Genomic DNA, 26,186 nt, shown 5'->3' with positions numbered 1-26,186 from the left:
CGGAGCTGTTGTTTCCCCCAGCTGACAGCTGTGTTATCCTTCAGCTGCAGCTGTTTGGTCAGCTCCTCCCCCAGCAAGGTAGGACAGTTCAGTTTTGAATTCTGCCCTGTGGTTCAGGAGATCAGCTCTACAATCCACTGCCTGCCCTGCTTTGGGAGGTGGCTTATCCCTGTGTTTGTTTACTGTTGTTCTTTGCCCCACCCCCTTTCATTGGTGCACATTCAGCATTCCATCCACCTCCTCCACTCTCCGTGTTTGATTATAGTTCACTGTTTCTTAATTTTGTTGGGGGTGAGGATCAGACTGTCCAGGGGCTGTGCTGGTTTATGTTCCCTGGAGTGGATAGGGGAGTCCCGTGTGGTATGTGGTGCTTACCTGTTCATTCTACCAGTTGATGTGCAGGCAGGTTTGAAGCTTGTGGCAGCAGAAGTGGATTGGGAGGCTTTCCCTGGGCTAGGGATTCAGGATGTTGTAGAGTTTGATTCTGGTTGATGCTATACTTCTGCTTAATGGAGGAAGGAGAAGAGAAGGAGGGGAAAAAAAAGAGATAAATTGCCGTGGGGGTGGTGGGTTTCCCCGGGGCTGGACCTGCCTTCTCTTCTTTTCTATATGCACTTATAATAAAGATCTTTAGGAAATAAATATCCAATAGTACAAACCAGCTTTAATTCGGAGACTCAGACATAATTTTGACCTTTCTAAAATGGAAAATCCACATTTTTTGTATATTTTCTTCTATGTAAAATTTATTTCAGTTGTAATTAAATAGCTAGTTTATATAATCACAACAGAGTCAACACTGTGCAAGGAAAAAAAAACCCTAAAGTTTATAGTCTTGGGTTGTGTTTCGAGAATTACTGTCATAACTAACCTAACAAGCAGATGAAAGGACGACCTGTCATCTTTCAGTGTTATTTTGACATTACATAATGACCTGTTAGTAATAGCACATTTGAAAAATTTCCTCATAGGCACTATTGATATGATAGAGCAATATAGAGATGTCAGTTTTATGGCTCCAAAGATCTATTATACATTTTATAAATGTATTTCAGTTATATTTTGGCAGTAAAGAGAGCAGGAAGATAATGCTTCCATTAAAGTGATCAAATATGCATGTGGAAATTGGGTAGGAAGATATGTGTAAAAGCTTTTAGATGAAACCCATTTTCATGTATAAATTGCCTTTGCTGCATATATAACTGTCTCATAATGCTTTCGGGTAATTCAGCAAATGTAGCACTGGAAATGGTGTTTGCATGTCCGTCTTAAAGAAGTAAGTGTATAAATTGGTTTATAAGTCTGTGTGCTGCTCAGCTATTTTGTTACATTAATCTACTCTTTTTTTTCTATTTTCTGGAACAGGTGGTTAAACTTTTAATTAACTTTTACTATTTCGGTGGTTTTCTTTTTCATTCTTAAAAGTTGTTATCAGTAAAAACAAAACTCAATTTTGCTTTCTGTTACTTGGCACAGTGTTTTTTCATGCTTCAGAGCATTAGTATTTCAGTAGTAACATTGACTGAAAGTGAACTGTCAGAAAAGCTTAATTATTTTTCAGATACTTTTGGTATGATCTTATCCTAGTGAAACCCATTTAAAATAATACAGTGTTCTGTACTAAGGCCATTTGAAAATTTCAGATGGAAGTTTTACAAAAAAGCAATACTTCCTTCTGGATGCATTATTTTCCTTTGTTAACATGCTTCTTCTTAGTACTTTTATACTTCAGAAATACATGTCTTTGTTTCTTCCCTGTGCCTGTCAATTTTGATTACTTTTTTTTCCTCCCTTCTGGACTTTCCACCTGTACTCCAGATTTCCTGCTCTGATGCTCCTCTTCAGCCTTTGGTATCCTCTCCTTCTCTCCAAGCTGCTGTTGAGAAAAACAAATTGGAGGTAGAGTAATGTCTTAACCACTTGCATTATGCGGTGTTGAATGATAAATTAGCTTCCTTTCCCAATGTACCATAATTTGGGAACAATGTCATGGTTGTTTATATTTTGAATGATCCCCAGAACTGAGTGTGATAAACACAATGCTTTGTTGAATACTTTCTGGTACCATAGGTATAATTTAAGAACTTTAAGTTATATTTAATTTCAGAATGACTGCTTTATTTGGCCATAAGTATATCTTAGCTATTAAGTAATTAGTTTTTTTATTGTGTACATTACTACCTTACACTTACAGAAATTTGTCATCTGTTACTTCTGTGATCTGTTAGGAAAGTCTTTGTTTAACAAATCTTTTCTTTCTATGATTTTGATATTATAAGCACTTGAAGAAAGCTAATGCTAAATTTCTCTTTTGAAGCCATAGCAACCACCACAGAGATAAAATGTATGTGGCCTAGGGTCTTGAGTTTAGAATCATTGATGATAATTTCTAGAATACATTTTAAGTGGGGGTTGGTTAGGGTACATGATACTACCTACCACTATGTATTTTTAAAGTCTTCCTTGTAAATACATGAGAGGTTTCGTTGTGCTCCACTCTTTTTGCTTTTGTTACATGACATTAGTGAATGAGTTTGAAGCATTTTTCAAGTACCATTTTTTTCTTGTATCTATTCCTTAATAAATGGTGTGCTAGACACGAGGGATACAAAGACAAGTAAGATACAGCCCCTGCCCTCATAGAACCTACAGTCCAGTGGAGAAGTTTATAATGCAATATATATGTGTTATGATTGAGGTACACTTAGTGTGCTGCTTGTAGTACAGGAGGCATATTTTCTGTGCATCTTATACTCCAAAAGAGCATTTGATAGTAAGGATTAGGAGGCATTCCCAGTAGAGAAAGCAGCTTGTGATAAAACATATGGGCAAACTGTAGTGTTTGGGGGATTGAATTTTGGATTGCATGGGTGAAATAGGAGCAAAAATGGGGAGAATTGGCTCTTCTTGAGAGCCTGTTGAAGGAGCTTGGTCTTTATTCTGAAGGCCCAAGCACTTTATTGATGAGTTTTAGGGGAAGGAGAACTAATAGAATCAGATTTTCATGATATAGCACTGCTCTGCTGACTCTATAGGGCGTGAATTTTGTGGTAATTGATTAGGAAAAGGCTTGAGAACCAGCATGATGGTTCACATCTGTAATACCAGCAGTTGGGAGGCTGAGGCAGGGGGTTGCAAGTTCTAGGCAAGACAGGCCTACATAGTGAGTTCCAGGACAGCCTTGGCTACATAGACTCTGTTCTCCCCACCTCCCACCCACTTCCCCCCAACACAAAAAATACAAGTTGAAGAAAAGGAACCGATTGGACAGATTGAATTTGGAGTGAGTGTGGAACATGTCACACATGTCAGTGTCTGATGCCCATGGCTCACAGATAGGGAATGAGGGAGGTTGAGACCCTGGCCCTAAGCATACGTTGAGTGATAAGAGGAAAGCCATGCGAATAGAGAGGCGGGAATACTTGAGCCTTTGAGTTATTAGTAGAGCAAGGGAAGTTTGTGAGGGTTGTGGAGTACCAAGAGCAGATATGAAAGTGGAAAATAGGCTTGGTAATTTGAGAGTGTGTGGGTGGCTTACGGAAAAAGTACATTTAGGAATGGAGTGTGAGAGTTGCCTTGAGAAAGTAGAAAGGTGCCCAAAGCAAGTTTGACCTTTTCAAAATTTGCCCTGGAATTATTTTCATCAGGGAAAGAGGGTAGAAACCCTCGGGTTAACACTTTGATGTTATCCAGGTCTCAGAAAGCAGTGATCTAATTTAGTGGGTCCCTAATATGTAGTGTCAGTAGCCCAGCAGTACATTGAAGTCTTACTGTTTTTTGTGGCACCGGGGATCAAACCCAGGACCTTGCACAAGCTAGGCAGGTGCTCTACAACTGAACTACTTCCCCAGCCCCAGCAGTACGTTTAGAATGTCTTCCTAGCTAACTACTTTAGTTGTTATCCTTTTTAAATGTCTACTTTTGTATATGTTTTATAATGTTGGTATAGTGTTATATGTATATATCTGTATAAGTAAGTACTTACAAATAAGTATATAAGTATGGTGAAATATATGTGCTTATAACTTTTTAAGATTGTAGTACATAATCAAAAATTTTAGAGATTTTATATTTAATTAAGTCACTCAAGTACAGTTTGGTTATAATGAACCCACTATGTACTTTTCTCTGTCTTACAGAACTTGAATTTTTATATCATTTTCTTGAACAGGAGATCTGCCGTTTCATACCATTTATATGTAGAGCAACCAAGTTTTAGTAACTAGTGTTTTATAATACCTTATGTTTTATTTTGTTCTTACTGGGCAAGTGATTTAGAACTACTTAGGTTCTGGAAGTCCTGTTTGGTCTTTTAGCAGTTTTTGATTCTGTAGCTGGGAGTCATAAGTGGGCCAAATATAATCTTGAGGTTAGAGCCCATACTGTTAATGTTCCTTCAAAACCTGTGTCATAATACCACATCTGGAATCAGAGTAGATGATAGCTATATTTTGTTAGTTGAAATTCTAGTATTAAAGAGCATCAAATCATTGTCACCCCTTATTAAATGTATCTGATTTGTTTTTGTTGATTTCACTTGTGTCCACCAACCACAGTATTTAGGAAGTCGAACTCCTTCCCTACTCATGATAATGTCTTCCTTGAAAAATAACTCTGTCTCCTCAAGATGCTCTAATAAAATACTGCACATTGATTAGCTGATGAACAACAGAAGTCTGTTTTGCACAGTTGTGGAGGCTGGCAAATCCAAGATCAAGTCTCCAGTGGATTCTGTGTATTCTGATCACCATTTCCTTATTCATAGAACGGCACCTTTTTGGTGTGACTTCACATGATGGAAATAGTGTAGACCTCTCTGGGGCTTCTTTTTATAAAGACACTAATCCCAGGCATAAGGATCTAATCACCACCCCCCTGCCTCTTAATGCTATGACATTGGCATTAAGCATATGAATTTGGGGGTAGGCACAGATATTCAGACCACAGCAATAACTAACAGCTCTGAGAGGTTATGTAGTGACTTATCCTCAGCATATTAGTAAGAATGTCCTATCACATTGCTTTCATCAGTAAACTTTACTAATTACTTTAATAATATTTAGAAAACATTTTATAATAAAGGAATTTTGTACATCTTATTTATTCTTCTCTTATAAACTGGGGATAATATTACTTACCTCATAAAATTGTTGTGAAGATGAAATGAGTCAAAACAGTGTCTGTCACATAGTAAGGAGCAACCAACAATAATAAGCAGCAAAGCCCCATTGGACCAGAGTAAATAGTTAGACTTGAGAGTTTGGTGTCTCTAATCCCTCAGCCCAAAGGGCTGCTGATTAGCTGTGGTGCTCTGGGCATTACTTTTACTACGATTTTCTTTCTTCATTTGCAAAAGGACAGTAAAGACAACATTTATTTTGGACAGTTTTTGCAAAGATTAAATTAGACAATAAGAAATCACTTAATAAGTAGTAGTTGTGTTTGAGAAATGAAGGTTTTGATTTGGGTTTTGGTTGAGTCAGCAATAGGTAATATTTATAGTTATCCAGGAAGCCCCATACCTTTTTTATTTCCAGTCTGAAGTCTAAACATTTGGTAGATACAAAAAAGTTTTTTGTGAAATATGCCCAACTTTGTAGATGTTCTTCTGACTGTGCTAGACTACTTCAGTATTCTTAGTGCTCTTGGCAAACGCCAGTTTTTACATAAGGTCATTTAGTAGCTAACGTGGAGATTGCTGTTTCGGTTTTAGCACTTTCGGTACTCAGAAAGCTCAACTTTATCTTAACTTTTATTTTGTTCCTCAGAAGCATTATTGACACAGTTGTAGAGAATCTTAGTGGAAAAGGAGCCTCAAATATAAAATGTCTTTTTATCCAGATTCTGGAAATTCTAGCCATGCATTCACCTTTTGCTACAAAGTGAAACAGCTCTATAGTGCTAGTGTAGCTCTCTATACAAATGCTGTCACTGATTTGTGAATTATTGTTAACACTCACTGCTTTTTACTGAGGGCCAATAAAAGAAAAGGTTAATAATAAAAATGGTTTAGAATTTTTTTGCTGTTCTTTTTCTTTTTTGGTGGGACTGGGATTTGAATTTAGGGCTTTGCAGTGCTCTACTGCATGAACCACATCTCTAGCTCATTTTGCTCTGGTTATGTTGGAGATGGGATCATGTGAACTACTTGCACAGGATGGCCTCGAACCACAATCCTCCCTACTCAGTCTCTCAAGTAGGTGGGATTTCAAGAGTGAGCCTCCTGCACCCAGCTTTTTTTTTTTGCTGTTGTAAAACTTGTACTTTACATTGCTTATTCATGCCATTAAAATCTTTGCTGTCAGTTTCCATTAAAATTTGGGACCAGGACCAATTTTTTTCTTTCCTCTATTTTATATCATATAGTAAATACTAAATTACACTGTCTCAGGTATGTGTAGTGTTTTAGAGTTATGTTTTTAAGGGGTTTATTGCCTTTTTTTTTTTCTTTTTTAGGGGGAGGCAGTACCGAGATTTTATATACTCACAGTCTTCTGTTTGGTAGGCAGGCACTGTGCCACTTGAGGCATTACCTCTAACCCTTTTTGCTTTTTTTAGGTTATTACTGTTTTTTGATGGTATTGGGGGTTGTACTTAGGGCCTTGTGCTTACTAGGCAGGTGTCCTACCACTTGAGCCGCATTCCTAGCTCTTTCTGCTTTTTTGGTTATTTTTCAGGTAGGGTCTTGGGTTTCTGCCCAGGCAGAAATCACAAGCTTGTGCCACCATGCCTGCTTTATTGATTGAGATGAGAATTTGCTAATTTTTTACCAGTTCTGGCCCCAAATCACAGTCCTCCTGATTGCCACCTCTGGGGTAGCTGGAGTTACAGGCATGAACCACCACACCCTGGCTTCTTTTAGTTTATTTTTTAGATAGAATGTTGCATTTTGCCCAGTACTCACCTGACTGCAATCCACGTACCTATAGCCTCTCATTTGACTGGGACCATACGTGCATGTCACCATTCCTGGCTTATTTATTGAGATGAGATCTTGTTAACTTTTGCTTGGGCTGGCCTCAAATCATGATCCTCCTGATCTCTGCTTTCTAGATAGCTAGGATTGTAGGTATTAGCTACTATACTCAGCCTTTAGTGTCTTTTTACTTTTCAGTACTGAAATGCACATTAAGTGTATATCTAGCTTAATGAATACTTATAAATCATTGTATAAACTGAATATTTTTATCACTTTAAAAGCTGCCAAGTACTCTCCTTTTTTATTGCCTCATCCCTTCTAAGTAATTAATTTTTCATCATCATCGTCATCATCATCGTCATTTCTTTGGTTTTCTTCATAATTTCAAACTGGTATACATACCCCCAAACAACTTAGTTTTGCCTGATTTTAAACCTTTGTATCACTGGTTTGTATAGCCCTATTAAATTTTATTATTTTTCTCACATTATAGCGTAGGAATTCCCAGTATTATCTTTCCTGATAAACTAAGTCTAATAGAGGCTGTACCAAACACCATTTTAAAGTCATGGATGCAAATTTAGTCATTAGGTATTTTGATGAAGTTCTATGTGTTTATTATGATGTCTTTCCTAGGTTTGTCAGTTTATCTTTTTGTGTTTGCTGCCAAGAAACTAAAGGGTTAGGTTAGTGCTCAGTTGACACAGTTTTCCAATTCTAGGTTTCTAGGCATTTCTTGTCTCTGAATGTTGTAATAATGGTCTTTGTTTAATCTTTTTTTTCATTTTCATTTCATGACATTTTGTAGCCCTTAAAGTTTGTTACTGTGTTTAGTCTTTGTTTTTTAATATTATGTATTGTCTTATCCTTAGAAATGAAAATCATGAACCTCATACCATTATAGTTTATCTCAGCTGCCTGACTAGTCAGTGGCCTCTGATCCCCACACAGTCTTTGCAATTTTTTTAAACAAGAAAATAATTATATTTGCCTTTAAAAAAACACAAAACCATGATAATAGTCTGAAGATATTTTGTGATTTTTAAAAAAATTAAAGTGATTTTATACATTTACTCTCATGTTTGCTTGTTATAATGTATCTTCATCCCTGAGATAAGTCGGTTTTATCAGTTTACTTATTCAAAATTCAACAATATGATTATTGTTAAGAAGCATAACCTTTGTGAGGATGTAGTGAGAATTTGTTGAATGGAGTTCTCATTTGCTTAAAATAAACACAAAACCATAAAATACGAAGAATGTTCAAAATTGTCTCACTTCCATGTTTTGAGAGATTTTCCATGTTTTGAGAAAATTGTCTCACTTTCATGTTTTTATGTGACATCACATAAACCTCAATGAGAATATGAATTTGTTGTACTTATCTTTATATTTTAGTAGCACCTAGATACTGTAAGGATAGGATATTTCTGCCTCTCAAATGATGATTTAAACTAATAAAAACAAATTAAAATTTGCCATGTTTTAAAAACTAAACTTATTAAAACTTTGGGCTATGTTTTAGAAAGAAAAAGAAAAAAAAAAGGAAGAGAAAAAGAGAGAAAAGGAGCCAGAAAAACCTGCAAAACCACTTACAACTGAAAAGGTAAAATTCCTTTAAAAAGATCTATTAAGATTGCTATCATAATTGTATACTTATATCAGTGACCTATTTATGATACAAAAATAATCATTCTTTCACCAAGTTAATTGTTGAATTACTACTGTGTACCAAGCATATCTTTCTAACATGACATATATGTTTTATAGTCAGTTATAAATATGTGGGTACAGATCGAGTCAGTTCCACGAGGACAAGTATTCTCTAAGGAGTGACATCAGACTTCAGTGGAAGTTAAAACATGAAGATCCTGAAAGAGGCCTTCCGAAGACTCCCAAGCTTCTAACATTTGACCTAGATCTTGAGCCTAGGCAGTGTTAAGGAGAACATTAGTTTAAGAGAACAGCCTGAAGACAGGCATGGAAACAAAATAGATGAAGTACCTTTAGAAAAACAGTGAGTTTGAACAAAGGTATATGTCTTTGAATAAGAAGTAGTAAAAAGTAAGTCCGGAATGACGGATTGAACTCAAATTGGACATGTTTATTCACTGGAGGAGGAAAAGCTATAGACAGCACTTCCGTTACTTTTTCTTTCCACTTTCTTCTTCCTCCCCTATCTTCCCCTTTGCTCACCTCTCCTATCCACTTATCTCCTTCGTTTTGCTCTGTAACCCAGACTGGCCTCAAACTCTCAGTCCTCCTACATCAGCTTCCTAAGCGCCAGCTAGGATTATAGGCATGCACCACCATGCCTAGCCAGCACTTCAATTTCTAAGTCAGGTAATACACACAATTCAGAAACTTTTTAAAAAAAAGAGTATTTTGGCAGTAATATGCAGGATAGAGGTAAAGAGAACATGATACTTTTGTAAAGAACTATGTAACTGTGATGGGTAAGCTTTAAGTGGATTTTATCATACATAAATGGAGACATGGTAACATTGAAGACTAAAGTGTTCCAAGACTCTCCAATCCTTAGTGTAGCATTCAAAACTGTTTACCATATGAAACTGTTTCCTACTTTTCACCTTTCATTTGTCACACCTTTACATTTGTCCTGTGCCATCTGAGTGTATTTTCCATATTCATTAAATTGTTTTGCCAAGAATGTCCTTTCCTTTCTTCACCTCTTACTTAAAACTTCCTCATTTTACCTTTTCCATAAAGCCCCTGTAAACATTGAACTAGGTGTACTTTCTCTTTTTCTCAAAATCTGGTGGCATTGCTATGCTTTTGATTTTATTACTTAAAAGCTTTTATTACATAAAAGCTTGTGTTATTGAATTAGATGAATTAGGTAATTGAATACATTTATCATTTCCTTACCTAACATGTATCAGTCAGGTAGGGCAGAGTCTTTGGTTTCTTTATATAGGAGAGCCTTGGTATCTGTGAGTATACTAATGGCAGGAGACTGCCACTGAGGAAAAACTTCACATGTTTAAGATGCATAGAGTTCAATGCTGTACTGTGGATGCTTGATCCATTTTTCCCAGAATGCCACCAGCTTCCACTAAAGACAGCTACCTTTAAACAAAATTAAGCACATTACTTGACCTTTCTAGCTTGGGACGATTACCATAACTTTACCAGATCTTTTGGCACCATTTGCTTTCTGGGAAGCATATTTTCACAAAATTAAGGACAGTGAAACCCTTAGAAGATCAAGAATAATTTAAACACAACTGACAATAACACAGAGCTGACTGAAAGTTTCACTGTATCAGTTGAGCTGCATAAATATGCATGGGAATTAAAAATTTTTGTTTTTGACCTGATTTTTTAAATTATGTTTTGACCAAGCCTGGTGTGTGTAATAACTCTGTGAATAAGGTGGGGTTACTGTATTTCTAACAGTTTCTTGTGATGCTAAGGATAAATACATAATTTGTTAGTAATTTGATTTCAAAAGTCATGGAGAAAGAGTCATAAACTATTATTTATTACTAAGTAACTTATTAAATCTAAAGACCATGAAAGCTGTCTTGCTATGTGGCATTCTTTGAAAAATGATTGAAAAATACTTTCCAGTAGCACTGAGTGTGGTGGCTCCTGCTGTGTCCTTGCTGGTATGGGCAGAGAGTAGGAAGATCGCAGTCTGAAGCCAGCCCTTTCAAAGTTAGCAGGAGACCCTATCTGAAAAACAAAGTGATTTAGGGCAAGGCTCACATGGAAGCCCTGAGTGTGTGTGTGTGTGTGTGTGTGTGTGTGTGTGTGCGCGTGTGTGTGTGTGCGCGCGCGCGCACGCACGTGCCTGTGTAAGGCAGGCACACTTGGTGGGGATGGGGACAGACTCTGACATGGGGGATAGTGTATGACAGGATGACGGAGTGGGGCATACCTTTCCAGTAAAATTTCTTTGATTATTCCTACTTAGCATTGTTTCAGCGATAGCTTACTGAATTGTTACCTTTCACCAATTAAAATTTTTAGATATTAAATATTTTAAAACTTATTTTAAAGGGGTGATTAAATTGTTGATTATAATTTGATGACTTAACTAGTTTTAACTGTCCTCTGATAACTTTCTCTTTAATGTATGCTAGTAATAAGCTGTGAGTGAACACTTATAATTCCCTATTTGATTTCAAAGGAATTTTCAAATTACTATTCAGTTTTATCTTTTGTTTCTGAACACTGGGAATTTGAACATAGTTTATATGATGTTTTGTTCTACTTGGCAAGTTATAAAACTTAATCACTGTTAAAACATCAGGTATTTGTTTTCTCCCTTAAAAAAGATACTTAATCATTAAAATATAGTAAGCATTTGTTGTAATGACTCATGTTTTGTAGCCTTGCACATAAATAATTGCCTTCTCTTGTCAGCTGTGTAAATGAACTACAATTACCTTAGAATGGGGTCTCTGTACCAGGATACTGAGAAAAGCCATAATAGCATGTGTAAACAGTGAGAAATGTAGCATTTTTCTTTTACTGTTTCCCTTAATTTTAGTTTTTATTAATTTTTAAATTTTTATTTAATTTATTAATTTTTGGTTAAACCTACTTCACACTTCATCTTATTCAACCTGCAGAGATTCAGGACTCCTGCTGCTGATGGTAGGGGCTTTATGTAGAGAAAATTCACTTGGTAAAATTTTAGTTCCTATATCAAAATTTTATTTAAAAAAATAGCACAGAATGTGTAAGAAAGAAGGTGCATATAAGAATATGGAGAAACTGGAAGAAAATAGCACAATGAAAGAAGCTTTACTTCACACGTAGGCATTTGTTTTTATTCTGTTCTCCCTGAGCTGATATTTCCACAGAGAATCAATAATCTACACAGGAAAAATTGGTGTAGTTGTAGGAAGATACTAACAAGAGTAGTCACAGTAGTCAGAATAATGTACTCATTATTAAGTATTAGTTGAGTTTATTGACAATCAGCCATATTCCAGGAACTATGCTAGATGTATAATTTACATGTATGCTTTTACATACACAATGTACATTTAAAATAATCTATTGTGTGCCACTACTCATGTCTAGAAATAGAGGCAGGCAAGTATCCCAGAAATTATACAATCCCCCCTCCCTAGTCCTTCCCAAACAAAAATCATCTGCCTTTCCCATGCAAAAAAAAAGTAATCATTAATTCATTGCATCTTTTTTTTCTCTCTTGATATGCTGGGGTTTGAACCTAGGACCTACTTGTACTAGACAAGCTGAAGCTCTCTACCACCGAGTGATATACCTGATCTTCATGTATTTCTTAAACAATATGGCTTAGTTCTCTCAATTATGAATAAAATATTACACATTCTTTTATATTTTGATATTTTAGTGAAAATTTCATCTGTATTGTATATAGTTATAGTGTATCCATTTTAATTACTTTGTAGTATTCTATTATAAATGCAATAGATAGAATATCTGTTATAGTTAGCTATTTCTGAATTTATCTATTCCACTATTGAACATCTGGGTTAGTGATGTAATGAAAATTTTTATACATGCATCTGAGCATGTGTTTCTTTAAGGTGTACTTAGGAGAAGAACTGCTGGGTCATAAAGTATGTGCACATTGAACTTTACTGGATAATGTCAAATTATTTTCCAAAGTGTGTATCAAAGATATTCTTACAGCAAACTCCACTGTCACTACAGCATTGAGTATTTGCAGCCTGGTGAGCATGTAATGGCATTCCATCATATTTTGCTTTCTGTCTCCTCAATTGCAAACGAGGCTTGGTACCTTTTCATATGCTTATTGCCTGTTTGGATTTCCTCTTTTGATATTTTGGTTCAGTTTTTTTTTTTTTTTTTTTTAAAGCAGTGCTAGGGTTTGAACATAGGGTTTTGTGCTTGCTAGGCAGGTACTGTACCACTTGAGCCACTCAGTCAGACCTTTGGTTCAGAACTTTTCCCTATTTTTCTGTTGTATTGCCTACCTTTTCCTTATTGGTTCATAGAAATCTGTGCAAATATACATACATATAGAGGATATTTTATTTTTGTGACTCAACTGTGACTGATTTTTGTCACTTTCTCTTTTGAGTTTATGAATTGTTATAGAGGCATCCTTCTCTTATTCCTGACCTCAAAGGCAAGCCTTCAAGTTTTCATGTATATATGTTGCATTTATTCCTCAAAACCCACAAGGTTGTTGGTGTCATTTTGTAGAGTGGGGAACTAGCTAATATTCAGAGAGAATAAACGATTTGCCTAACACCACGTAGTTTAGTTGGAGAGTTTTTGGAGTTTGGGTTGGAAAAATAATGACTTTGGTTTTTGAGGCAGCACAGATTAAACTCCATCTCACATCTCCTTATATGTTTAAAAGAAGAATGCCTGTTCTTTTTCTAAATCTCACTTATGTCTTTAAGTATTAAAAACATTAGTATGGTTATTGGGTATGATTTTTTTTTGATGCTGTGGATTGAGCCCATTTCCTAAGCACATGCTGTACTACTGAGCTCTGCCCCCAGGCCCATTAGAGTGGTTCTTCACTTATAGTAATGGCCTAATGAATAGTTATTTGAGAACCGGGAGGCATCTTAATACTGTTTCCAAATTCCTTATTTTATGAAGAAGTGAACTACATCCTAGAAGGATCCCCCCAGGTTAATCTGAAGTGATTTTCTCAGTGTTAGCACTTGGTGGCAGCTCAGGGATTTGAACCCAGGTCTTCTGGTGTCAAGTCTCAAAACACCGCCTGTGTTTTGGAGGAGAGAGAGAGATAGAGAGAGAGAGAATGAATTGATTTAACATACATATCCTCAGGTTCCTTTCTTGTTGCAATTTTTAGACCTGTCATACATTATACAATCATTTTGTAATGAACTGCCAATCCTAACTACTGAATTAGGAGCTTTTATTATTTGTTAGTTTCTAGTTAGTGACCTCTTCCTTCTATATTTAAAGCAGTCTGCATTACCTTTGTGAAAATTGTGTCTTGATTTTACTTAAGTCTCATTTATTGTGATAGTGTACCAACATCTGTTACTGATTGGATCAGCAAGAGCCACATTTACTTTCTTTTCTGGGAGGAGAAAGGTAGATCTTAAAATTTAGTGAATCAAGTCAGATGCTTTTGATGTTAAATATATATCTCTTTGTGCTTTAGATATACTGATAGAAAATTGTGTATGATTTGACTGTTTCTAAAATGTTCTGCTATACATTAGACATTTTAATACACTAAGATATATCTAGTATTATCACCTCTCAAGTACCCAACAATCCATAGATACATTCACATAGGTGAAGAGTATTCTATTGGAGGAATTTTGTGAGTTCTCTTTTAGTTTAAATAATAAGATTATAATTTCTCCTTTGGAAGACTCTAGGCTTTATAGTTTTTCTTAAACATTTGAATATTAAAACATGGAAATGGGAAGATAGTTACTTCCTCACTGGGAAAAATTTTACCTTTTAAGGAGATTGCTAATCTGGGTCAGGTTATACTACTATTTATTACAACCCATAGTTATTTGTATTAAGTTACAAAACTTTTGTGTTTTAAAACATCTTTAATTTAGGAGCAAAGTGTTTTTTTTTTTTTTTTATGTAAAGCATAGACAGTAAATACCTAAAGCTATAGACCTTAGGGTATCTTTTATAGCTACTTAATTCTTTCTTTGAAGCATGAAAGCAGTAAATAAATGTGTTCCCCTAAAACTTTACAAAAACAGGCAGCCAAGTTCTTGAGATGCTTCCTCTCTTGCTCCACACAAATGAGAAGTGTTGCAGTGGAAGAAGCAGGGCCTGAAGGAGAGCTAGGCTCCAGACCCTGATCTATGGTTCACTGTTTCTCCTTGGCAAAGTCACTTAACTGCTTAGAGCTTTCTTCTTTATTTTAAAAGTAAGGTTTGCCTAGACATCTAGAGACCCTTCTGGCAATGAATAGCTTTAAATTTAAAACTGATTAGTCTACCTACTGAATTATGGGATGGATTCCTAATGTCTTCTGAATATATCCTTAAAAATGTCTTTCAGATCTCTGAAGACTTGGTTCTTATTCAGTGAATTCTTCCTATTTCAGACTTTTTCACCCACCTTAGTTGCTGCTCTCCAGTTTCTCCCCCTGTTAAACTATGAAGTCTAATTTAAGAGAAAAGGTATTAAGTTATTCTTAATGTAGGCTTCCTCTCTCTCTTTCTCTCTCTCTCTCTCTCTCTCTCTGTCTTTGTGTGTGTGTGCGTGTGTGTGTGTGCACACACACGTACACACACTCTTGGTTTCTTGTATCTGCTTTGGTGGAATGTTCTTAGTTTGAGAATTTGCTTGCAGTCGTATGAAGTCTCCAAAATAATGTTCTGATTTTTTTAAATTTACAAAAGTGTTTCCTGTGAAGATATTTGATAGTAGCTTCTTGAATTTTATGACAGATAATCAATTCACAGTATATCAAACAATAAAAAGTTCCAGGAAGGAAGTAGAGAAGCAGTGATGCTGTGAGAAAGAGGTTATTTTTGATATTTATCAGGATCAACTAATTTTATGCTAAGGTCTGGCAAGTATTTGAGTCTTTAAGAAGATGATATAGATGAATAGTGATTTTTTTTTAACTAGTAAGGAATAACATTAGCAGCCATCAAGTTTACTCACTTAAACCTCTTATGTTAATAAAACTTTTGAAAAGAATTTTTACTTGATAAATGTATGGTTTAACCCACTAATATAAGCACAAGGTATTATTACAAATCTAGCTTCTTTCACTTACCATTACATTTTCAGGGATTAGTTATGTTGTAGCATATGACAGACTCTCATTCTTGTGTTATTCATTCATTTATTTTCCTATTTTTGTAATTAATAGAGCAAGGAAATGGTCATACTCACAACAAGATAATAACCTGTCAATTTTTAAAAAAATACCATGGTGAATAATGCAGAAGTCCAAAGAACTGTAGTAGTTGTAAGTTAGTACTTAATACATGTGAAATCTGGAATCATTATTTACAAGATAAGTTCAGTGTTCTTTTATGATCAGCATTCAAAACACTCAAAGAATACCTCATTTTAGGTATATATTTGCCAAAACCAGAAACATAAGGAAATAAAATTTGGGTTTGCTGTTTTTCAGTTCTCACTGAAAATTTTAAAGGAATATTTCATGCCCTTTTATTCACCTCTAAGATAAGGATAAAACATCTTGAAAATACAAAAAATCATAAAAAGAATCACTTGGACCAGGATGATGAGTGGTAAAAAATGTTTGTCCCAAGATATTGACTAATGAAGGGGAATGGCCTTGGAATACTTTTTAATTTAATAAACATGTTGAAACCATATTAGAAAGATATTAATATTTCTGAGATTTTGAATTATATCATTTATAATGTTGCTTAAAACTGAATTCTAAAAAAGGAACATTCTGTGGAATGGCAGTAATAATTAGCTTCCACTATAAGTCATTTTGGAAGGACCTGTCTGAGTCAAGTACTGAACTGGTCTCAGTCTTCTATTTCTGTATATTCCCTGACTGTGTAGTCACTGCCGCTAAAGGGAACAGTGGCTTCAGTCCCCCTGTGTAATAGTTAATGGTGATTGTCAACTTGATGGGATTGAGAAACACTTAGGAGATTAGTACCACATACCCAGAGTGTAATCTGTGAGGATGTTTCTAGAGAAGATTAACTATCTCTGACCCATCCTGAATATGGGTGGCATCCCCCCTCCCATAGGCTGGGAGCCTAGATGGAATAAAGGTTGTAAAAGAAGAAAATCAGCTAGTGCAGCCATTCTGTCTCTTTGCTTTGTGTCCTCCGTGAGGTAAGTACGTCTGCCACATATTTCCACTGTCACAGTGTTCTACCTCACCGTTGGCCAGAATGACAGTGTCCAAGGAGCATGGACTGAAACCTCTGAAGTCATAAACTAAAATAATTCTTTCCTCCCTTAAGTTGTTTATTGTCAAACATTTTGTCACAGCAGTGAAAAGTCTAATACAATCTGCTTTGTCTTTCTGATTTCTGTTCCTGGAAGGTGTTTGCCTCATTTCTAAACTCAGCTAATCTTAAGGGTTTTCTCTTTTTAAAGAAATTTAAAAATTTCTTTCACTTGTCATAATTTGGATTGAGGGATGTGATTAAGGAACCAGAATAAGGATGAGATTCTGGAGCCAGGTTGACCACAGAATTGAAAAACAAACAAAAAGATTCCAAATTCTCCTTGTGTTTCTATTTGTATCTTTAAAGAATATCTTTTTATGAATAAGTAACAGATACCAAACAGTAATTTACCAAAGATAAGCAATATGTTTTTTGGCAATATCAAAAGATATTATTTGTAGAGTTTCATGTCATTTTTCTTTGTAGTAAAATGTGAGGAAACATTCATATCTACTGTTAAGAGCTTTGTAAGGAAAAGAAAGGGAGAAGAAAATTCTGATTTGCTGGTGATAGATATGGTTTGCCTTGGTATAGAGACTAGAGAAAATGTGTGAAAATTTTATATATTAAAGTAATGAACAAATGAGAAAGGAGCTTTGATTTAGCATAAATTAACGGGCTTTTTTTGTTTTTTTTTATTATATAGTGAGTTGATTGACTTTATTTTAATAGGCATTATTTAGAAGTGTACTTTTTGCCACTGTGGAAGAATTGTTAAAGTTTTAAAATTTCCACACTCCTTTTTAAAATAAGTTAGTTAATTAATGCAACAAATAACTCTAGTTCAATAAAATAGTAATTAGCTGCTGCATATTGCCCTTGTAGTATCTAAAGCTTGATTTCTGTATCCTGGTTTTTCCAGGTAAAAGCAGTATAATAAAATATCATTCTAGGTATACTTGAAGTTGCTGTTGAACTCACCATCTCCTCTCCCTTGTTTTCTCAAGATATTTTATCTTTAAAGAGAAAAATCACTGTGGGGATGTAGCTCTGTGGGAAAGGTCTTGTGTAGCAAGGCTCTGGGTTTAATCCCTAGCGCAAGGAGGAGAGGGGAGAATCAAATTAGTATTTCAAAAATTTAACCTTTTTATTGAAGTCTATAACATGTGTCTTAGGTGGAATTTTTATGTATTAGTAGATTTTAAAAATTTAATGCACTTGTAAAACCAGTGCACAGATATTTAGAAATCATTACTAACACATCTGTACTGTTTTGGTTCTCCAGCTCAAGGCTAATCACTGCAGATTTCTATCAACATAGATAAGATTTGTGTGTTTGTGGAATCATACAGTGTTGGTCTTTCTGCATCTGATTTCTTTTGCTTCTCATTCATTGTCTTTGAGAATCATCCGTGTTTTATGATGTTTCTTATTGCTATTATTCTATTATCTATATATGCCATTCTTTATTTTCCATTTTACTGTTAGTGTACATTTTAAGTAGTTTCTGATGTACAGTTTTGATTAATAAAAGCTGTTAGGAACATTCTTATAATGATATTTGGTAAGCATATACACATAATCTTAGGTATGCATATGTCAGGGTCATAGGGTATATATATGTGCAGCTTGAGCCTTTCTGCTAGGGTTTTCCAGGGTGGTTGTACCATTTTATATTCTCTTAAGTACTGCATCACAGTCAAAACTGCTTTGAATTTTTTATGAGTCTTGGTATTGGCACTAAAAAAAACCCATACAGTGTATATAGAAATCACTATCAATATTCTGTTAGTTGACACTAACAAGTATATCAAATATCCTGGCATTTTAAAGACTACCTTAAAATGAGCAAATTATTTAGCTTCTGACAAATTTGACTACTATATGAAAGTTCTTTTAGCCAAGATGGATTTTTCTATTCTTACTGTTTTGCCTTTGTTTAAAATAGAAGTGATTGAGTAGCCAAAATAAGAGTTGTTGTCTTTCAGAAAGCAGTAACAAGATGATAATAACTGTACTTTTTTAGTTAAATAGACACTAAAATGCTCTCAAACCTGAAAGATCCAGCTGAAGTTGTAATAGCTTTTTAATTACTATTAAAGTATCTATAATGATAAAGAGTGTATAAATTGTGACAGAAAACATATTTTAGGTTCTATTACAGGCTTTGTAGTAAATTGGAAACTTGTGTGTGTGTATAACTTTTGGAATGTTGTTGCAATCATTTAAAGCTTTATTGCAAGTAAAGCAATAAAAAAGGAAGAAATCCAATTACTTTATGTGCAAAGCTTTCATTTCCTATTTAATGATAGAAAGACTTTTCTTCAGTAAGCATGCAGTCTTTACAGTTCTTCTTAGTAAATGAGAAATTTTGTTTCAAAAAACAAAAAAACTTACTTATAAAATAACTATTTCAAGAAATGGTCAGTTTATAAGTATTTTTGCATTGTATCTCCTCTGCCTAATCCTGAAGACACACCCAAATTATACAACAAATATGTATGTGACAGACCCTGTAATAGGCTCTTGGATACAGAAGTGAACAAATCAAATAAAAATCTCTGCCTTTATGGCTCATATAGTCTAATCAAGTGCATTTAGTTGTGATTTGCTCTTGGAAAATCTTTCTGGTACTGCTCTCTTGCTTTCCTTTTGGTAACCTGATACTTGCTAGTCTATCTACCCAGTAGAGCTCATTTCTAAGAGTCACTAGGAACAAAGGCATTTGTTTAGGTTCCACATGTGCTAGCTTTCTCCATGACCTGCAGTTTTCTGTGCTGTCTGTGTGTTCTAAATTCAGTATGCATTCATTGACCATCCTTTATGTGATGAGTCCTATTCTAGCATTGGAGGCACATGGATAATGTCAGCAATAAATCATCTTCTCAGAGCTTATTGTCTTGGAGAAAAATGAGAGGCAGAGGGAGGAAAGAGGGAGAAGACCTGTTGTCTCCTACTTGTAATCACTTTCCAAACTCGCCCTTCACTGTTTTCTTCTGTAAAAGCTAATCATAACCTACAAGCAGAGGTAAGAAAGCCATGGCTAAGGTATTCCTTAAAGGGAGGAAGGAAGAAGGTATGTTTCCAAGTGTTTGTACATTTTGTTTTCTGATTTATCTGATTTAATTTTAATATCTTCCAGTGACATTTTCGTACCATTTTTGTATGTTAGCTTTCCATTGCTATAACAAAGACTTGAGATAATCAACTTATAAAGAGAAAAGGTTTCTTTTGGCTCACAGTTTTGGTGAATTCAGCATGTGGTCAGTAGGCCATGTTGCTTTCAGTCCTGTGGTGAAGTGGCACATCATGGCAAGGATTGCATGGGGGAGGAAAGTTGTTTACTTTATGGCCAGAGTCTGAAAAGAAAGGGGATGACACTTGGGACCCACAGTCCTCTTCAGGGGTATACTCCCAGTAACAGAAGACCTTGCAGCAAGGCTCCACCTCTTAAAGTTTCCATCTCCCAAGAGCACCATGGGCAGGAACCAAACCATAACTCCCTCTTTTCTGGTATTCTGATGTGCAAATTAATCATTGCAGGCAGTAGGTCATTATTGAACTATCTAGTCAGTGCAGTTTGGAGTTGTCATAATATGAACATTTCAAACAAACACTGTTGGAAAACTGTAGTTATATGCAGTGCTATAGTTAAAGAAGGATTTGTTAGAGATAATTGAAAATTGCTGAAGATACTGACATTATACTTCCTTATAATCGTTATTTAAATAGTCCTTCTGACCTAAACTAAGATTCTGTAATCTCATTTTACTCACTTCCTTGTGCATATGTACCTTGCTCTCCCCAAGTGGTACTCCTGTCCTGCATGTACTAACTAATTCAGTTCAATTATTGTTCATTTGAGTAGAAAGTCTTTGTCTGCTCATTGGTCTCACTTTCAGTTCATGGCTGCAAACTTCAAAAGGGCATTGATTATTGCTAACAGTCCCATTCTACTTTCCTATTGGTTTGCTGTCTATTCTTCTGAAGAGTTTTTCCATGCTTTTTTCCCTCTCTGTAAGCATATTATACACTCCATTTCAGTAATGTTTTGCTTTCATTTTCCCTACCCCAAAACATCAGATTGCCTGCATTTGTGCTCTGTCTGTCCTTCTTATGAAACGGGCAGATCCTGCCCTTGTAAGGGATCAGTTGTTCTAACTGGAATCTGGATACTGGTGATTATTAATCTTGATTGCCAACTTGGCTGAATTGAGAAACGTAAAGCACACTTCTGGGTATGTCAGTGAAGGTTCTTCTCAAGAAGATTAACTGAGGGGGAAGACCTACCCTGAATGTGGATGGCACCATCTAATAGTCTGATGACTCAAATAGAATGAATAATAGAAGAAGAAGGAAGTCTGCTAGCACAGGCCTTCTCTGATTCTTAGTTTAACCCACATGAGGTGAGCTGCATTTCTCTGCCATGCACTCAGGGACTGAAACCTTTGAAACCGTGAGTCAAAATAAATCTTTCCTTCCTTAAGTTGTTTATGTCAGGTATTTGTCATAGCAACAAAAGTCTAACACAATACAATTTCATTCTATGTTTATTCCCTCTTTGCCATTTCCTCATTTTTCCTACTGTTTTATCATCTCCCATTATCACTTCCAGCTACCACTCTTTTTGAAGACTCCTCTTTAATCATTGCTTGTACTTTCTTATTCCAGTTTTCTCCTCATTCCTTGCCCCTCCAGTTTCTGTTAGGAACTTTTGAGCCTCCTCAAAGTCATGTTCACCAGTTATCTCCATGCTGTCAAATCCAGTGAATTTTTCTCTGTTCTTCTCTTTCTTAACTTCTTATATGTGTTCTTAACAGATGGACACTTATCTTGGTTTCCATGGACTCCACTCTTCTGGTTTTATTCAGATTTCATTGGCTGTTGCTAACAGTCCCAATAAAATGTCCTTTGCTAATTCCATCTTCTCTGCCAGACATCAAAATACTATACGATGCTAGTTTAGTGCTGGGCTCCCTTCTTTTGTACTCTTCCTCTCTGCTTAAATGCCTAATTAGTCCCAGAGCTTTAACTATTTAGGACATGCTAACAACTTCTAAGTCTGTATTTCTTTGCTTGACACAGAAATCATAGATTTGTGTAGTGTACTCAACTGCCTGTTTGTCACCTCCACGTAATAGTAGATGTCTTAGACTGAACATGGCTAAAATAGGACTCGATCTTTCTCTCTCTGCTGCATCCCCCATCTTTAGAAACCTCACCCCTAGCCAGCCTCACTGAGTTGCTCAAGGCAGAAATCTAAGTTGACGAAGATTTGTGTGTGTGTGTGTGTAGAACCCAGCCTTAGATTTTTTTCTTTCCTTTACCAACACCTCACTCCCATCAGTCAGTCTTAATAATTATACCTCTGGCCATCTTTACTGTTACCACGCTAGACTAAACCACCTTTACTTCTTTGCTGGACCTTTGCAGTAGCCTCCTGTTTTGTTACTTCCTTGCTTCACAATTGGCCTCCCATTTGGAATGCTTTCTAGCTCCATTGAGCCTGGCCTTTAAAGCCATACACAGTGAAATACTTCAGCCCCTATCTCCAGTATCACTTCTTGCCATTTTCCCCTTGTTCACTGTGTTCCAGCCATCCATTTTTTTGTGTATCTTGAAGAAGTCATACTCACTATAACCTCAAGACCTTTGCACTATTTGCCCTTCCTGGGATGCTTTTCCTGATCGTCTGATGGGTGACTTTCGGCCATTTAGATTTTATGTTAAGCAGCACCTTAGAGAAGTCCATGTTGAATACCTAATTCAGAGTAGCCCTCAGTAATCTTTGATAACAGCATCATATTTTAATTTACCCTATAACACTTAACACTATACTGTTTTGGCATTATTTGTTTTGTTGCCTCTTTCTTCCTTTTGTATCTCTTTCCCCTCTTCCCTTCCTCCAAAATGTCAGCTCTGGAATGTCACTGTTTAGAATGGTGCTGAGAATATAGAAGTTTAATTGTTGAATAAGTGACAATCAAAATAAGCAGTTCTTGTGGAAAATGATGATGAGTGAAAATGTCCTCTATAACTATACTGCTGGGAAGGGTGAACATAAAGACTAACACCTAGGAGAATAAAGGGAATGGAGGGGTAATTATTACTTAAGCCTGAAAGAAAAGTTTAGTTCTTGGTTGTTTATTTTGCTTGAACATGAATTGCCTTTATCCATGGTCTTGCCTTCCAAGGTTTCAATCACCTTCCATTGACTCTGGCTAAAAACATTGAATGGAAAGTTCCAGAAAGCAACAATCCATAAATTTTAAATTGGACACCATTCTTAGTGACATGATGAATCTCTAGCCATCCCATTCTGTTCCAACCCATTCCACTCAGGATGTGAATCATTTCTTTTACAGCGTATTGTAACTGTGTCTACAAAGCACAAGAGTAGGGATGCTAGCAATTTTATTACAGTATATTGTTATAATTGTTCTCAGTTATTGTTGAGAATCTCTTTTTGTGCATAATTTGTAAATTAAACTTTACACTAGGTATGTACCTATGGGGGTGGAAAATTATAGTATATATAAGGTTTGGTACTATCTTCAGTTTTAGGCATCTACTTTCTTTCAATGTATCAGGTCCCTTTTCTATATAGAGTTTGCAGTGAACAGAGGCTAGAGGTGTTGAATCCTCCTTAAAAGGCTTGAAATGAGTAAAACAACCCCTGCGCAGCAGTGGAATGTTTGAATAGCTCAACATTCAGGGTACTTTTTGCCTCTAGATGATACTTTTAAATAACCAAGCTTAGGGAAATCTTTTAAAAATAAGGAAAAGATAAATCCACCTTTATAATACCAGAACATATATTAACCATAACATAGAAGATACTTTAAAAATATTATCTTTTTACTATTGTAGAACAAAGGTCTTGGAGGGTGAATTATTAATAAATCTTTAAAGTTTTAAGAGGATTATATTAATACAGTGCTGGTAGCTAAACTAATTTAAGTCTTTTAATAATAAATTCTAGAATACCTTATTGGGGCTTTTCCATTCTGAAATGTGTTTGCCTGCACTGAAGATGCTGATGACAAGGTGATAAGGAAATGTATACAAAGAGTGCTTGATAGGCCCAATAGGGCCCACATGTGCTTGGGCATTTCTAGAGGGAAGAAATACCTAATGCTCGCATGAGACTTTATTAGTAGATGGTTGGGTTTTAGATTTGGTAAGAACATAAGCTGGTTAGTCCAGCCCCTTATTCATAGGTGAAGAACTGGGAGCTGAGTATGATAATACTCAGTAGGTGATGCCTGAACTCAAATCTCACAGCTGCTGACCTCAATCTCTGCTAGAGATAACTTATTATTGTTGTTGTTTTTGACTTTTATCTGTAATGTCATACCTGCCACAAGCAGTGAAAATGCATATCCAATAGTGAATGCAGTGAGGTTTGTTTGTTTGTTTGTTTTCAATCAGTTGACTGTGCTAACCCATGGCAGGAAATGCTTTCTAGCTGTCACTTTTGTCCCTGACACTGGAACTTGAACAGTCATTCTTCCCATGCATTGATTCATTGGTTATGTGCAAAATACTGTATAAATTGTTTAATGTGCTTGGTTGCCTTAGAAGTATTCCTCAGACTCCTTCCTACCTAGTATCTCTAAGCTGAGGGCTATATTTCTCTGGTGTAGAGAGGTGACTAAACTTTAAGTTATCTACCTTTGTCTTAGCTTAAAAAGAAAACCTAATACTAGAAGTGAAGTGCTTGTTGGGGAAAAAGAAAAAGCATTGTATTATTCTGAAATAGCCACACCTACATTTCAAAGTCAGAGAATTTCCATTATGGAGGAGAAAAGTTACTGGGGTTGGGGAGAGAGGTAGCAGTAATAGTGTTTGTAATAGTAATAGTGGAAAAGAAAAAGAACTATCTGTTGCCCCATTTTTCTCTTTCCTTCTCTGTCATAATTTCGATTGTACATAGTTGGCTAATACAGGGACATGATGCATGAGATAGGGGAAGATTTCTTTTTTTCTTATTTCTTAGAACACCATTACCTCCCATTTTTGAAGCAAGATCTGTTTAGGATAGAAAACATGGTTTCTTGGGAGTCTCTGTACCTCAACTTACCCTTCAAAGCTAGTATATATTACCTTGTACTTGCTTGCAGTCTTACACTTAAATTCTGTGCATATGGCGCATCAGCAGCGCTATGTGGCAATGGTGGGAACACATAGAATGCATATATATCCCATGTTTAAGCTTATAATACATCATTCAAATTCACAAAATACATATTAAAGCAAAATTATTAAGAATTTCAAGATGGCAGAATCTCAACATTAAACCTAGGATAAGGGCTTTGTAGGATTGCACAGGTTGCTTGCAATGAAGCTGAACCTGCTAAGAGTTATTAAATGGCTTGTTCAGAGTTACCCAAATGGGAAGTATCCAACCTAGGATTAGAATTTGAGTGTTTGGCTACTTTTTTCCCCTTCTTTCTTTTTTGGTGATGATACTGGGGGTTGAACTCAGGGCTTTGTCCTTGCTAGGCAAATGCTCTATCTCTTGAGCCTCCAACCTTAGTTTCCCTGGGTTTTTTTCTTTCTTTCTTTCTTTCTTTTTTTTTTTATCATTTTTACATTTGCTCACATCTGTATACATTGTTTGGACCACCTCCACCATCTCCACCCCACTTCCAGGCAGAACCTGTTCCGCCCTCTTGTTCTCTGATTTTGTTGAAGAGAAAATATAAGAGATAATAAGAAAGACATAGTGTTTTTTGCTAGTTTGAATAAAGATAGCTATACAGAGAGATTCCTACACATGTGTATTACAACACACATTGGTTCATCTCTACCAGACCTCTTCACTACTTTCTGGTCACCTTCCCATAGTGGCCTCTGCCAGTTTAAGAGTACTATATTTGCTCCTCTACAGTGAGCACAATGACCACATTCAGGTTTTAGGTTTCCTTGCCTTTCCCTGTTCCTCTCTTATGTATTCTCCCCTTAGTCTGTGACCCATGTCCAATAATATTACCACATTTGTTTCAGGTCTGTAATCCAGATATGAGGGAGAACATGTGATTTTTGGCCTTCTGAGCCTGACTAACTTCACTTACGATGATGTTCTCCATTTCCATCCATTTACTTGAAAATGACAAAGTTTCATTCTTCTTTGTGGCTGAGTAAAATTCCATGGTGTTTAAATACCACATTTTCTTAATCCATTCATCAGTAGTGGGGCATCTTGGCTGTTTTCACAGCTTGGCTGTTGTAAATAGTGCTACAATAAACATGGATGAGCAGGTACCTTTGTAATAACCTGAGTCACATTCCTTCCTTAGGAAGGAATATATCTCTTAGAGTGGTATTGCTGGATTATATGGCAGATATATGTTTAGATTTTTAAAAAGTCTCCAAATTTTTTTCCAGAGTGGTTGCACCAGCTTGCATTCCCACCAGCA

General features: G+C 35.8%; 1 protein-coding gene across 8 annotated transcripts in view; it reads left to right on the top strand.

The window, feature by feature from the left end:
- Smap1 (small ArfGAP 1) overlaps positions 1-26,186 on the top strand; it is a 145,952-nt gene that overhangs the window by 85,112 nt on the left and 34,654 nt on the right. For 6 of the 8 annotated variants that reach the window (XM_074080249.1, XM_020167280.2, XM_074080246.1 and 3 more), the window contains 2 exons: positions 1,819-1,899; positions 8,445-8,525. In XM_074080249.1, the coding sequence (XP_073936350.1) occupies positions 1,819-1,899; positions 8,445-8,525 (162 nt within the window). The remainder of the gene's footprint in view (positions 1-1,818; positions 1,900-8,444; positions 8,526-26,186) is intronic. The other 2 variants (XM_074080231.1, XM_074080223.1) reach the window with 2 other exon arrangements.

This window comes from Castor canadensis, chromosome 1 (assembly GCF_047511655.1).
Source record: "Castor canadensis chromosome 1, mCasCan1.hap1v2, whole genome shotgun sequence".
NCBI lineage: Eukaryota > Metazoa > Chordata > Mammalia > Rodentia > Castoridae > Castor > Castor canadensis.
This window is presented reverse-complemented; position numbering and strand designations above follow the sequence as displayed.